This window comes from Callospermophilus lateralis, chromosome 4, assembly GCF_048772815.1.
Source record: "Callospermophilus lateralis isolate mCalLat2 chromosome 4, mCalLat2.hap1, whole genome shotgun sequence".
NCBI lineage: Eukaryota > Metazoa > Chordata > Mammalia > Rodentia > Sciuridae > Callospermophilus > Callospermophilus lateralis.
The window spans coordinates 21470156-21485803 of NC_135308.1; the positions used below are offsets into that span (position 1 = coordinate 21470156).

General features: G+C 35.9%; 1 protein-coding gene across 1 annotated transcript in view; it reads left to right on the top strand.

Annotated features, from left to right (window-relative positions):
* Window positions 1-14781, top strand: part of Anxa10 (annexin A10) — a 61498-nt gene extending 46717 nt beyond the window's left edge. The window contains exons 7-12 of the mRNA XM_076855256.1: window positions 5575-5628; window positions 5722-5815; window positions 7177-7272; window positions 9819-9877; window positions 12020-12142; window positions 14324-14781. Coding sequence (XP_076711371.1) covers window positions 5575-5628; window positions 5722-5815; window positions 7177-7272; window positions 9819-9877; window positions 12020-12142; window positions 14324-14392 — 495 coding nt within the window. The 3' untranslated portion in view covers window positions 14393-14781. The remainder of the gene's footprint in view (window positions 1-5574; window positions 5629-5721; window positions 5816-7176; window positions 7273-9818; window positions 9878-12019; window positions 12143-14323) is intronic.
* The last annotated feature ends 867 nt before the right edge of the window (window positions 14782-15648 follow it).

Here is a 15648-nt window from a genome sequence, read left to right on the forward strand (position 1 = left end):
ATGTGTTTATAAGAGGAGGACCAAAAAACAGAAGTAAAAGAAATAAAGGATGAGAGAGAGAGAGCAACAGTGTTTGGCTGTTAACAAGTAAAAAGAGAGAAGTAGGAACAAAGAAAAACAGAATTGTGAGAAGACAATAGAAAATCAACCCAAAATATACTAATCAAAAACCCAATTCTCAAAAAAAAAAATTAAGCACGAAAAAATAATTACCTTCAAAAAATGCTAAAACTGAAAGACCAGAAACAAACATATCCATTATGTATCAATCAGTACACATGCAAAAACAACAAAAACAAAATAACAGAATAGTCAATGAGACCATTTGCCCACTGTCTATGCCAACTGCCTTTCTGTTTCTCGACTTCTCTTCTCAGCGGGATGGTGTGAGGAGCTGTGGAAAATGTTCTCAGCCTGACTTCCTGGGTATTGTCTTTGAGTTCTGAGATGGGTTGCTGCAAGTGAAGCTCCCAGGGGTGGGCTTTGGTCTGGTATTGCCCCTGGTGTTTTATTATGTGGGGAGTTTTCATTAATGAATCAACATACATCTAGCACTGTACCTCACTACTCCCTCCAAGGCACCACCTGTGGGACTGGGGAGTCGGTCTTTCACTGGTTCTGTTGTTTGGGGATACTTCCCTGATTTGGCTTCTCAAGACTGTTTCTGAGCACTGGGCTCATTCTGCCCTATTTAGTTTCTTCCTGCTACTTGTCCTGCTAGTTGCTGGGTTCAATGGAAGGAGGGAATGAGGAGCCCACTTTCTCTGCCCTCTCTGATCTGTATTACCCCCAAGCAAAATGGTCTCTGTGCCAGAGATTCTCTTGATTTGTTAGGTTCACTTTAAATCTCGTGGTTGGCATCTGCCCAATTCATGTATTAGTTTCATCCCCAAACTCATGGATCTAAGTTCTGGGTTCTGAGTCCACACCAGTCTCGTGGAGGTATTTCCAACTTGGGCTCCTGGTAGAGGGCTGGCAGATGATGACTTTCACCCACTAGTTTGTTGGGACTGATAGCACCTGGGTCAGCCCAGGGGGTGCTGCCCTTTGGTCCCTGGATTCCCCAAGCCAAGATTTTCCCAACACTTTCAATCATTTCCAACCTGGTGTATTTTCTCCTCTTCTACCTGGATCAGCTCCAATTCTGTTCCTTGGCCTAATCTGATGTTGTACCCTGAATTTTCCAGTCTTCAAGGCTCTCTGTCCAATATTGAATATCAGTGGAGTGTTTCTTTGTTTTTGTTTTTTCACTTACCTCCCAAAGAAGTAGTTTCCCTTCTGTTTGAGTCCCAAGTTATAGAGCTGTGAGAAAAACCACATCTCACTAATCCACCATCTTGCTTTCCTCCAGATAATAGATTTCATTTAGAGATACAAATGTGGGTATCACTACAATACAGATAGAACTTAAAGCCCCGTCAGCAGGTAAGATTACCAAGAGAAGGGAGCATAACTACAGGCAAGAAGACAATTAAGACCTTACCATAAGAATCTTCCAAAATAAGAGATTGAAAAGTAAGATAAACCCATTCTCAAGATTGAGGAGTTTGGTCTGGAGTTGTAGCTCAGTGGTAGAGTGCTTGCCTAGCATGTGTGAGGCACTGGGTGGATTCTCAGCACCACAAATAAATAAAGTTCTATTGGCAAATAAAAAATACTTTTAAAAAAAGAAAATGCAGATCTCAAATTAAAAAAAAAGATTGAGGAATTTGCAATGAAAGAGATAGAAATAAAAAGAGATCCTGGAAGCCAAATAATGAAAGTATAAAAGGAGAACACAGAGCCAATTGCAACCAAGTCGACTGAGAGTTCAAATAACATGAAGACTAAGAATTACCACGATGAGCTATGTTATTGAATGAATAGTATAAAATCTGAGAAGATAGAGCATATTCATTGTTTTTAGTTATTTGTCATTTAGTATAAATTAAAACCATCAGAGAGAATTTGAAAAGAAACCAGAAGAGATTGTTCAAAAAGAATGGGTTCAACCATGGTTAACCAGATCTCATAGCCAGCAATGCCACTGGAATCTAATAACATTCTTCTCTAGGATTCAGACCTTGAACAATTCACTTAATCTCACTGGGTCCATTTATTTTCACTTCCAAAATAAGGAGAGGAATTTATGAGCCCTCACATCCCTGCCCCTCAATATTTTTATGATTTAAACATAACACCCGTAATCCTACCTCCCCCACAAATTACTTTTATTATTTAAATATCATCTTCTATTTCTTGTTAAAATACATAAAATGTGTGCATGCATAAAATGTATGGGTGCATAAAATACACATATCATACACATAAGTGCACTGCTTTTAAAAACAAGAATTACATATGTGCATTGTTATTCCCTTGGTATGTTAAGTAAGCAAAGAAAACGAGGCAGGAGAAATGTGTCTGACAGGCTCATTTCTTTTGCCTATCATCTGTTCACCTTCAGGTGATATACAACTTCTGAATTATGATAAAATATATTAAATTTTCCAGGGCTACAAATTTACTAACAAGAAATTATGGCTTATTTATTTCTCTGTGAATAAATTGAGCTTTCTTAGATGCCTCCAGCTTTGGTTAGTAAATGAAGAAAAATACCTAATATTAGTTTGAAATAGCAAATTTAATCCATACAATACTTTATATAGTCAATGGGGGTGCACATTCAATGTCACTTATAGCTTTTTTTTTTTTTTTTGAGTGAAGTATGAATCCTTAGAATCCTTAGTGTTTTGGCAATCCCCAATCCTTCTCTCCAAGAGGGCACTTGGTAGGAAGCTATATGCATGGTTCATGAGATGTCTTGGTAGCACGAAAGTGATGGTCTCTTCAGATCATCAAGATATTATTTTGCATCTTTGCTGGTCATGAACCTTTTTGCATCCAACCTGAATGCCAGTCTCAAAGCCAGTCCTAGGCAATTCTAAATATGAAACACATGAGTGTTGATGTCCAGGTTATGGACCCTTCTCACTATTAGCTGCCGAAATGTGCAACTAGTTAATCATTAATACTTCCTCTGTCTCAGTTTGGTGGAGCCAAGAAACCCCACCTGATGATTTAGCCTTACCTTTACTCTCACTGGAGCTGAAGAGTCCCTCTGAGGTCTAACTGTGTCTCTCACGTAGTTCTAGTCAATGTGGTCTACCTGTATCCCTTGATTATTGCAACACCTTTTCCCTGTCATGATATGAACAACTCCATCTGGCAAATTCCCCTACCAGGTCCTTGGCCAAAGTGTAAGACCCTTGATCAGGATCAGATAGGAAATTTGAGGTCCCATGTATGCTACTTAGGGATTGAGGTTAATTCAAGGGACTTTTATTCTGGACCTCTCTCTGCCTAATCTTGCTGCCTTACTGAACTCTGTAGCTATTTCCAGAGTCCTAAAAAATGATCTGGGGCAGAAGCCATTGTACCCTCTGTCTACTTTCAAAAAGGATTTTTAACAAAGTTTTTCTGCCCCATCTTGACCCTAAAGGAAAGTTAAATAAACTCTGATTGCATGATCCCTTTACCTCTTTCTCCTTTCATGTGTGAATTCTCCTTGGGGATCAGTTCATCTTGCATTGGTTAGCCCTCCTTCCTTCTGTTTGAAATGGTCGCGTAGACTACGTCTGTTCTTTATATGATAAAAAAGGCAGTAAACAAATTTACAATTACTCTTCTCCACAAAATCTGGATGTCAGGACTATTTTGTTGTTGCATAAATCCTACTTTGTGAGCCAAACGATGACTCTTTCTCTGCATTTTCACTCTAACAGTGTTAAATTCCACCCCTGCCACCCACGGCCAGGCAGTGAATGCTCAGCTTAATGGGGGAGAAAATTCTATGGAGAATTGGAGAAGTGAAAAATACCACAGTGTCTTTCAAAGACTACCACTGTTGCAAAAGAAAAAATATGAATTTTCCTTTACGTTAGTCAGCTTTTTGTCACTGTGACTAAAATTCCCAACAAGAACAACTTAGAGGAGGAAAAGTTTATTCTGAGGCTCAGGATGTCAGAGGTCTCAGTCCACAGACAGCTGACTCCATTGCTTTGGGGCCAAGGTGAGGCAGAAGGGCAAGGGCCAGAAAAGATGCTCACCTGATGGCAGCCAGGAAGAGAGAGAATGAGGGAAGAGGTAAGGGGTCACAGGAAAGATGAACCCTTCCAGGGCACACCCCAGTAACCCACCTCTTCTGACACACCCTGCTTATTTACCATCGCTAAGAGTCAGTCCATTCAAACTAGGAATGGACTGATTAGGTTACATCTTTCATAGTCCAATCATTTCACTTCTGAACTGTATAAAATCATTTCACTTTTTTTGCCATATAAAACCCAGAGCTTCGGGGGGGGAAACCCCTCATATCCAAATCATAACACCCTTTTAAAAAAGCCTATATAATATTTCAAAAAGTATTCAAGAAATGGAGACCGTCTTCTTCCAAATAACTTGAGAACTTCCTTAGGAATTACCCAAGAGTTCAGTGGTTCAAGGATTTTTGATTGAATAATACCACATGGGGGAGCTGTATGTTCTTAGACTGAAAGTTTGATAAAGTACCTATTCATGTGGTGACAATGTGTGTTGATTGGCTAGGTTTCTCCCATATGTTTTATACAAAAATGGAATTGATAAACCATTTTTTCACAAAATTATTGTCTCAAAATTGTTTTGTTCATGATGTTTTAAAATATTTTCCTCAGCTTTTGAAATTTTTTTAAAAATCATAATCATTATTAGAATAGTCTTAAAGTAGAAATTGGGAATATAGCTTTATCATGATTGATATTCTATGTTATATTTAATGTTAGATGTTATCAGTTTGTTATAATGCTCCATTATTTTATTATATACCACTAAGGAAGGAAAAATTCCTTGAATTAATGCCATCAATTACAGGATACATCTAAATTTCAGAGATGTTAGAATATGGAAAAATATGCATTTAAGACGGAAAGTGGGGTAGTAGATTTGCTGGAATCCTTTACTGAATACTTACCACGTGCCAGGCCCTGTGGTCAGTGCTTTTACTAATCAAGAAATCTTATCCTCATATTATAGACATGGTTCCTGAGGTTCACAGAAATTAAATTATCTGCCAAAAATATTTAGAACTAACAGAGCAGAGCTAGAATACACACCTAGATCTTAATGACTCTAGAGCCCACACCCTTACCTAGATTTAATGTTAGATTTATCAAACCTTTCTGCTTTTGGCTTAAAATTCCAAATTTTGGTGGTCTTTTATTGATATAGTAACAGTAATTTGTACAATCTTTTAAAAATTATTTTTCGTTGTCAGTTTCTAAATAACTTGTTAGAAAATTTAAGTTAATGTACTAAGTAATGGTCCATCAGAAAATTCTATTTTTCTGTCTGGAAATCTTCATAAAGAAGGAAACTTTTTGATGTTTTATAGTATAACACTATTAAAACAAAACACAATTAAAAATATTTTATTATGGAAATCCTCACAAATACACAACAATAAAGACAAAGTATGATTAAGCCCCCCCCAAAAAAAAATACCACATGGATTGTTGATTAAGAACATTTAAAAGGAAATCTATGTTTACTTTACAGGGAACCAGGGAGGAGGGATACACAGACCCTGCTATGGCTGCTCAGGATGCAATGGTAACTAGATCCAGCCCTCCAACAGGCTCTAAAGAACCTTTGTTCTGATGGTCTGAGCTGATTCTGATGCTCTTTCCTGACTGTGGGTTTCAGGTCCTGTGGGAAGCCTGTCAGCAGAAAACTGGAGAACATAAAACCATGCTACAGATGATCCTGTGCAACAAGAGCTACCAACAGCTGTGGCTGGGTAATTAGAAATCAGGCTTCTTTACAGTTACTTAACTGATTATATAATACAAAGCAAGTAGTCAGGTAGGAAAAAAAAGAGAATGTTACATAGAAATAGAGAAAAATTTGATATCACAAAGACAAGTATTTTGGATTATAAGTTATACAGATGTGCCTCATTTAATGGCATTACTGAGAAAAAAGTTTTCCCCATAATTTTATTTTTCTAATAAATGAATTTTATAACTTCAAAATATTAAATCTCTGGAGAATTATCACTGTTTTAGAGCTATATTAGCTATTTGCTACTAGATATGTTGTCTCTATGTTGTCTTGAAAAGTGTCTAGTGAACATAGTTTAATCAGCCCATCATGAGTCAGGTTCATTACTGATATCATGATTTATGCAAAAAGAGGTAGCATCATATTGGTTTTAGAGGTAATCCATATTCATTTGCACTTTATTTGAGTTTATCCAAACTAGTGTACTTTTCTTTTTCCCCCTATTAAAAAATTTTTATGTAAAACACAAAGTCATTAAAAATTTTAAAAGATGACCTACCCTAATTCAGTTCCCATCTTTATATTTTCTAATGTCAATTATATATAAATAGCAATAAGAAGACACCTCCTTGCTTCTAATTTGCTATAAAAAATGGAGAACTAAAAGTTACTTGGGATAAAACCAGATAAGTAAATTCCTGAATAAGAAGCTTAATTGAGCACAGTTTTGCTAATAATGCTTATCAAAAGGTGATTCCATATTTCTCAGAATATTCTTTATTATGCTTATTTTTTAGTTTTAGTTGGAGAGAATATCTTTAATTAATTAATTAATTTTTTATGTGGTGCTGAGGATCAAACCCAGGGCCTCACCTGTGCTAGGGGAGTGCTCTACTCCTGAGCCACAACCCCAGTCCTCTCAGAATATTCTTTATAGATCTTACAACCACTGTTTTAATCATCACTCAAAGGATTTTTACAATAATTTTTCATTCTTAAGCTCTAGCAAAAAAATTACTGTTGAAAGAAGTCTGATTTATTTCTATGTATGTCCTAAACAAATGGCTCATAAATAATGTCTGGTCTTGTGTTTCCTCTGAATTTAAATCAGCAGTGAGTCAGTGAGTCCTACTACAGGTGGCAGTTGTTCCCCAGGAGGACAGAGCAAAAGCAAGTCTTTGAAGATTTATACCAACTCCACTAACTTTTAGAGTATTGTATTTATTTCAAAGCATAGAAATCAATACTTCTGATGGTAGTATTTTCAATTATTTTAGAGAAAATACCTTCAGTATGTATAACAATCTAATCAATATCTATATTTAAGTTTGGAATATTTACAAAATTTCCTTTGAATTACATCAATTTTTTTTTAAGTTTTCCAGGAATTTCAAAATATTTCTGGGCAAGATGTGGTAGGTGCCATTAATGATTGCTATGATGGATACTTTAAGGAGCTGTTGGTGGCAATTGGTAAGTAATAATTTATTGGGTGCACAGCAGACCTTCTATTTCACAACAAATGCTGACTGGCTCTGACCGAATTGAAGCTCTTTATTGAATCATTTTCCCCCTGAATGCAACTATTTAAAATGGTTGTGAACTCTGTAGAAGGAAAGTATATCAGTTACTGATACAGGGCACTAAGCTGGAGGCCTAATGGCATTAATAAACTGGCATCTTCCCCTAAAGGCTGGTTCAGGTTTCATACCGGGAAGCAGAATTATCTGATGTTTTCTATCAGGAGTGACGGTTTTCATACTGTTATGTTCATTTTGTATTTATTGACTTCCGTTCCTTTGTCCAAGAGCAGATAAATTCTAGCAATGTGGCTTCCTTTCCTCCCAGAAGGAAGAGGGGTTTGTTGTTGTTGTTGTTCTTTTGTTTTGGAGGTATTTTTGTTTGTTTGTTTTGGGGGAGCATGAGTGTGTGAGAGAGAAAGAGAGACTTTCCAGTATATTCACCTTTAGGAGTCAGTCCTACCATAAAAGAGACTTACCAAGTTGTTACTCAGTGGTGAATTCTACAAGTTACTACGAGAGAGGCACACCTTCCAGGCTTTCCTAAGGAATGAGATCTCCATAGAAGAAAAAACAGTGGTAGTCATTTGTAAAGCTACTATGGAACTACTCACGCTTTCTTTTGTGCTGCTCTTGAACTTAAGAACACCCAATCCCAGACCTATAAATGAAAAGTCATTGTGAAATATTCCCCCAGTAGTTATTTATCTAGTGAGCACTTGGATAATTGTTGAATAAGTGAATATTGAGATTTCCATCCTTGCCTTGGTCCAGTTTTTAGAGGAGATGCTTTCAGTTTTTCTCCATTTAGAATGATGTTGGCCTTGGGCTTAGCATAGAGTTTACAAGGTTGAGATTTCCCTGCACCCAGCCATCGCAGTCTAGCAGCCACTCCAGAGTAATCACAAAGGACTATGGGTGTAGCTTAGTGGGACAGTACTTGCATAGCATGCCTGATACCCTGATGCCATTCCTAGCGTTTTGAGGGAAAAAAATGATTATCAGGTTCACTTTTCTTCAAAGTAAAAATAATAAAAGATAAGGTTATGTTCTCACAATCGAAAACAATTACTTGAATTAATTTGTTATGATGATTTTATTTTGGCTAGAAGTTATAGTCTCATACATTATTCATTTATGTATTAGTCTATTATTCAAGTAAATAATACTGAATGGCTAAAATCAACAGTGCACATTCATCAGGCTCTAGGTCTTCCAAAACTATGACCATTTCAATTTAATGACATGTAAACTGGTCAGGCCTGTTATCATCCTTACTGTTTCTTCTTAATATCAAAAAGACTTTGATATACAATCAATCAACAAATATATGAAAAAATATTCAACATCTCTAATAATTAGAGAAATGAAAATTCAAACTATTCTAAAATTTCATCTCATTCCAGTCAGAATGGCAGTTATCAAGAATACAGCAATAATAAGTGTTGGTGAGGATGTAGGTAAAAGGCACGTTCATACATTGCTGGTAGGACTGTAAATTGGAGCAACCAATTTGGAAAGCAGTATGGAGGTTCCTTAGAAAACTTGGAATGGAACCACCTTTTGACTCAGCTATCCCACTCCTGGGTCTATACCCTAAAGACTTGAAAACAGCATACTACAGTGACAAAGACACTTCAATGTTTATAGCAGCACAATTCACAATTGTTGAACTGTGGAAGCAACCTAGATGCCCTTCAATCTCAAAAAATCCAGGGGCCGAATGTTTTCTCTATTAAGTTGATGCTAATCCATATGGAGGAGCATGGGATGAGTCGAGGAACTTTGGATGTGGCAAAGGGGAGAGGAAGAGGAGGCAAGGGCTAAGAAAAATGATGGAATGAGATGGATACCATTACCCTAGGTACATGTATGATTGCACAAATAGTGTGACTCTACTTCATGCACAACCAGAGAAGTGAAAAATTCTGTTCCATTTGTGTACAATGAATCAAAGAGCTTTGCACTATCATGTATAATTGATTAGAACTAATAAATAAATAAATAAATAAATAAATAAGACTTCAGAGCTTCCAAGGAATCTATAAGGAATATGAATGAAGCCTCTTAATGAGAAACCACGTGGACCATAACTATAATTTACTTTGAAAAGTCATATAAATGCATAACCTTCAGAATGAATCACATGTGGTCTTTGTTACATTAAATCCTTCGATAATAAAAATCAATAATAGTGGTGATAACCTAGGGCTTTTTGAAGCACTGTTTAATTTTCAGTTGAAGAAGATAAATTTTTCTTCATCAGTTAGAGGAAGAAGCTGACCAAGTTCCAAGAGATAGATGAAATGAAAATCTGAATGGATCATTAGAATATTGTTGCTGTATATTTTTTTGATGAGCTATAACATTGCTATTACTCTGTGTGGATACCATAACACAATGTGAAGATTGTAACATGAAAAAACATGTTCATCTTATTTCATGAATTCTTAAGAAATCATGTCTCTTCACTAACATTACTTTTCTAATTTCTCCCAGTTCTCTGCGTTCGAGACAAACCAGCCTATTTTGCTTATAGATTATATAGTGCAATACATGTAAGTAAGACCTGCACATTTTAAAAATTTCTTCAGATATAGTATCTGTTTTTCTTGATTTTTCTTTCATTATTTAAATATTGACTCATATTTCCCTCTTGTATTTAAATACATATATTTCAAAGAAATATGCCCAAGTGAAAATAATGTGCTATACACCAAAAGGAGGACCCATTGTGTAAAAATAATGCTTTCCACATCAAATTTAGATACCTAAGTAATACTGTTCTTTGGAGTCTCTGTCCTTCATGTGCTTTAGAGTTTCTTGGCATTTAAAGAAAGTGGTAAATCCAAAAGCTTTTGTATATATCCATAGACCCACTACCTCATACTTACAGGAGTATAAAACATATGACATCATAACAAAATGTTAAACCATTACAAACTCTCAGCAAAAAATAGCTATACTTTTGAAGTTTAAAAACACAAAATAATGTCTGTGATTATCTTAAAGCATGAAGTATTAGCTTTTCAAAAATTATTTAGATAACTAGCAAACAATAAACTCTAAAGCTATTCTTATAATTAAATGGGAATGTTTCATGCTTTAATATGATATTCAATCACACATCCTTTGTTGCAATCATGTTTGAGGAAAGTAAGTGCATCAGGTAGTGTACATTTTATCCATAATGTGTATGAAGCATATTTTAAAAAAGAAAGGGTCTCATAAATGTCACTCTACATATTTCATAGCCTTGAAAACTTGATGAAAATTATTAAAAACAAGCTGATATTACAATAAATTTAATAATCAGAGTGTTTTATCTTTGAAGTCATTTTTTACAGGCCAACTTCTTGGAAAAAGCCAGTGCACAGGACAGATATGTTAATACCAAGAATATTTAACTGTATATCTTATGCCTAAAGTTTGTTTTACTGATGCATGAGGAGAATCTATGCCAGCTCAGAATATAGGTGAAAGATCAATGCTCACAGTCCTCTGCTTCTCTCTGACCCTGTTCCTAGGAGAAATTTGATTTGATTAAAATGAAGCTATTTGACATAACACATTTGGGAATTCTGCAAGGTGATTTCAGCAGGCCCTTTCTCAAAGAACCAACCACTGCAAAAACAAAATAAAGCCTTACTTGTGAATGATCCTGGAAAAATAGAAGCAATTACTCTCAATCTGACTATGTTCAAATTCAGGGACACTTACTTCAGTGATAACTAAAACTATATCTTTGCTCAGTGTGTTACCAGAGATGAAAGAAGGTATCTGTATTCACAAATGGTTTGGAGGTAAAGAGGAAGGGTGTATATTCTAGTAATCAATTTTTTTATAAATGAGGACCTCAAGTTTCAAAAAACTCTTTTCACCACCCTTTTCCCCCAAGCACTCTGAAGTATCTACAATTTAAAATAGAAAATTTTGTTAAACATTCATCTTAGTCACCTCTAATTATTAAAAAAAAAAAATCGTTAGATCTACATCTAAAACATTGACATCAAAAATCAAATTACACTTAGTGGCCACCAGATGTCATCATAACTCCGTTTTCTTAAAAACAGTATGCCGCCTCCCCTCCCCCCCCCCCCACACACCCGCCTTCATGAATGTTTCCGGGGGGGCTAATGCAGATGTGGATTTTGTTTTTCAGTATTTGAATTTTCACCAGCAAATATTTTAAGTACCTAGAATTCTTAGTTTTAGAATATTTCAATAGTGAAAACGTAATTGCTGTCTCAGACTGGCCAATGCTCACGTGAGTGCAGAATGTATCCCCACGGGGAAGCAGGTTGACCTAGGAAGACCTGTGATCCGATGTGCAGTTCACCCTGCAGAGGGAAGGAGACAGTGTGAAGACTGAAGACTGGGAAAGGCCGGAACTACTACAGACGGCTGGGGGTCAGAGTCAAGGGCATGACCCTGGGGTTTAAGTTAAGGAAGACAGATGGAAGAGGATGGCTCAGTGTGAGAGCACGGGGAGGAAAGTGAAGTCACAGGGCAGCTCTCAGGCTCTGACCTGGAGATTGTGGGGACAGTGACCTGGAGATTGTGGGGACAGTGATGTGTTTACAGATTGAGGACCACGGGTCAAAGAGCAGATTGCTGCAGAAAGAGATGAGTGGACGTTGGACATGCTGACTTTAAGGCACTGTTTTCTTGTTTTTCCACCCTTTTCCTGAATCTTTTAGGACTTTGGTTTTCATAATAAAACAGTAATCCGAATACTAATTGCCAGAAGTGAAATAGACCTGCTGACCATAAGGAAATGCTACAAAGAGAGATACGGAAAATCCCTATTTCATGATATCAAAGTAAGTCTCCTACTTTTTGAAACTGAGATAAAAGCTTTCATTTAAATAATTTCATTTACAGTCTAAAAAATTAACTCTTCTGATGGGATCAACTGCTTTCACACTTCAGACAACCTTTAATACATGAAATGAACAGGTTGGAAAGAAAATCCCTTTACCAGACAGAACTTTTTTTGTCTTTATTTTAAGCAAAATCATTGACACCATCATGTAAAATATTCATTCCCTGTAATTGTGCTGCAAGAGCTAAATTCTGAGGTATGCTCAGATCTAGAAAAAATGTATCTTGCAGCAAGACTCCATAATCCTGAAGAAGATTCTTATTTTGTTATCATGGAAGGCAGGGCAGCCAGTCAAGTGCCATCAACTGTGATCAGGAGGAATTTAACATTACTTGTTATGTGAAAATCTGCACAGCTTTGTCCTTTTAACCTTTAGAAAGCAAAGAAACCATGATTCAGAAGTAAACAAGCAATTGCTTCATTCTGATCCTTCTGAACTTTACCTTAGGTTTTTTTGTAAAACCTAGCAAAGAATTACCAGAGTACGTGAGACCCTCTATCTAATTTTCGGAGTGGGGGTGGGGGGCTGTGAAAAATAAAATGCTTGGCCCTTTCTTCAAACAAAAATCACAAAGACTTTCAAGATGGTAGAGCAGAGAATTAGACCTAGGACAGGGTACTGAGAATCTATCTTCATTTATATTTTGCACATAGATAAGCACTGTTATCTGGCTCATGGTGTTTGCCACTGAAATTTCTAATAGTAAGAAACAGCTTTTTAGTTTACTGACAGAGTAAACCAGAAACAACTCAACAACCCAAGATCAAGAAACCACAAAATCCAGAAGATCTTATAAGCCCTTGAGAGCCAAAGTGGTTCTAGAAGTTGATGGAACAATTAAAAGAAATCTTATTCCTCTATCTTTGGTAAAACTCTCATCATATCCACCTTCAAAATGCTAAACTCTTTCAGTGATGATAAACATTTCCCACCGAGAAATACATATCACTCATTTTCTAGATGAATAAACTATATCTTATACACTTCTTGTAATTAATCACAGTCATCTTGAAGTCTACTAGTATTCATGATAATTAATGCGACTTTACTGTGTGCATATAAAGCAGTGAATCATAAAGACACAATTTTACATAAAAGAACATTAATAGTTGATTTTTAACAAAGTTTAGTTTTATAATATTACTTATTTTTTTGTTTTGGAAAATTTGGAAACTATGGAAAAAAAAAAAGAAAACAAAAATGCCCTAAATTCTCTACCACAGATAATCTATAATAAAATATTGTGGCAGGTGCTTCTGTGGTCAGAATTCTTGTGTCTCCTCCATAGTGATGGTGTTAGGAGGTTGGGTATTTGAGAGTTGATTAAATAGTAAGGATAAGCCCAGCGCGGGGATTAGTGTCCTTATAAAATAGACACAGTGGAGCGCCTCTGTCCCTTCTTCCATGGGAAGTCAGAAAGAGAAGAAGGCTGTCTATGAGAAGCAGGCAGACACCAAATCTGCTGGCACCTAGACCTTGAATTTTCCAGCCTCCAGGACTATAAGACATAAATAGCGATTTGCTACCAAAAGGGGATATTTTTATTGAATCATGGTATCCTGGTGTATAAACTTAAAATACAAAAACTACCTTGCATATTATACATATTATTTTTCAGTTTTCACTAGTATATATAATAGTATCTTGATTATAGTCTTAAATCTCTGTGTTCATTGATAACTGATAATAGATTCCTAAAGATATATTTCTTAAGTTAAATTTACAGCATTCATGAGTATAAATTTTTTAAAATCTTTTGAAACAGATTATCCATTTGCTTTCCAGACTCTATACTTATCTATAATAATAACAATATCAGGACACCTCTTTCTAAAGTTGAAGAAAAGATTTCATTTTAATGTAAGTTTATTGTACTTACAAATACACATTAGGGCTCCACTGACTTCATATAAGCCACATACTATTGACTATAACCATGTTATAATTTTTCAATACCTTTAACTGAGAATAGTTCTCAGAAAATATTGAATCTTTAGATTAGAAGAATAAATAATTTTAGAAAGATGGGTCTCATACTGCAATGCAGAAGAATAATGGGTCTTTTTTAGAACAACTATGAGATTTTATCTTATATACATTATGTGTTTTTCTTTACAGAATTTTGCTTCAGGCCACTATGAGAAAGCATTACTTGCTATCTGTGCTGGTGACATGGATGACTACTAAAATAAAGAGAAGGAAGAGAAGGAATCAAAGGGCTATGCATTCCCTTTCATACTCACATCAAAGGACAGACTTTCTGCTAAATTCATTATTATTAGCACGATAACAAAACTATAGAATCATGTTTCTTTTCTATCTTTAAAATTATTCCAAGACCAAAAACAATCTACTACTGGAAATATATAATCCTGGATATGCATCTGTATCAATCAGCAATTCAGTAAATTATGCATGATGGAATAAGGAAAAGCATGCTATTGGAAAATTTTATTTAAGGGTGAACTGTCGACACCCTACAAGAATGTCAGCTCAAGATTGTCTTTGGCATGTTTGGAGAGATTAATGAAAATTCAGTATGTCCTCACTGTCCTTAGAGAAATTTTCTAGAATCTTGTACAAATGCAATAAAGCTAAAATGAGCACCTAAAGCAGGCTGTAAAAGAAAATAAAGATATAAAACAGTAAAATGCACCAAGATACATGCTTATCTGGTTTAGATGCGCAAAAAACTTACTTGTAGACTTACATGCAAATAGTGTGTTGTGGGGGCGGGGGCTGTGTGTGTGTGTGTGTGTGTGTGTGTGTGAATATTTAGTTGTATTTGCAGATACTCTGATAAAGGCAATTTATCTCTAGCTATTTTTTTTTAATTTTTGAATCAGTACTTAATCAACTATTTGCCCAAGCAATGCCAGAAAAGGTGGTTCACTGTCTTTATTCCTTAACATCAAAGACTTTTGGAAATTACTACATGCTCTATGCTATCAATGCAGCCTAATTCCTTTTGTCTCTCATGATACAGTAAATTAGGAGTAAAAAGGAGACAATACTCACTGATATCAGCTACTGGGAGGACCTCACTGATATGGCAGTCTTGCCAAGAATGAAAGCAGAGGCAAGTACATCTACCACAGAGGACTCCCAGTCCAAACAAAGTAAACCCCAAATCCAATACCAGAAAGCAGAGGTAGTGAAGTAGGTGAGGTAAAGAATCTAGATGAACCTGTGGGGACAACAGAAGTTATTCCTCTGCATGGAACCATTTCCAATAGCCTATGGCTCAGACCCCGTGGGGATAGGCTTCTGCTGGTCTCAGGGGGAAGAAGTACCTGGCATCTGATAGGGGATGAAATGGGACATTGAAAAAAAAGGGTACAAACATGAAAAATTTAAGAATAATTAGATTTGTGAGATCACTGTCCAGATTTTAATTTAATACTATAGTAAAAGTATGATGTCATTTTAAATTGGGCTTGATT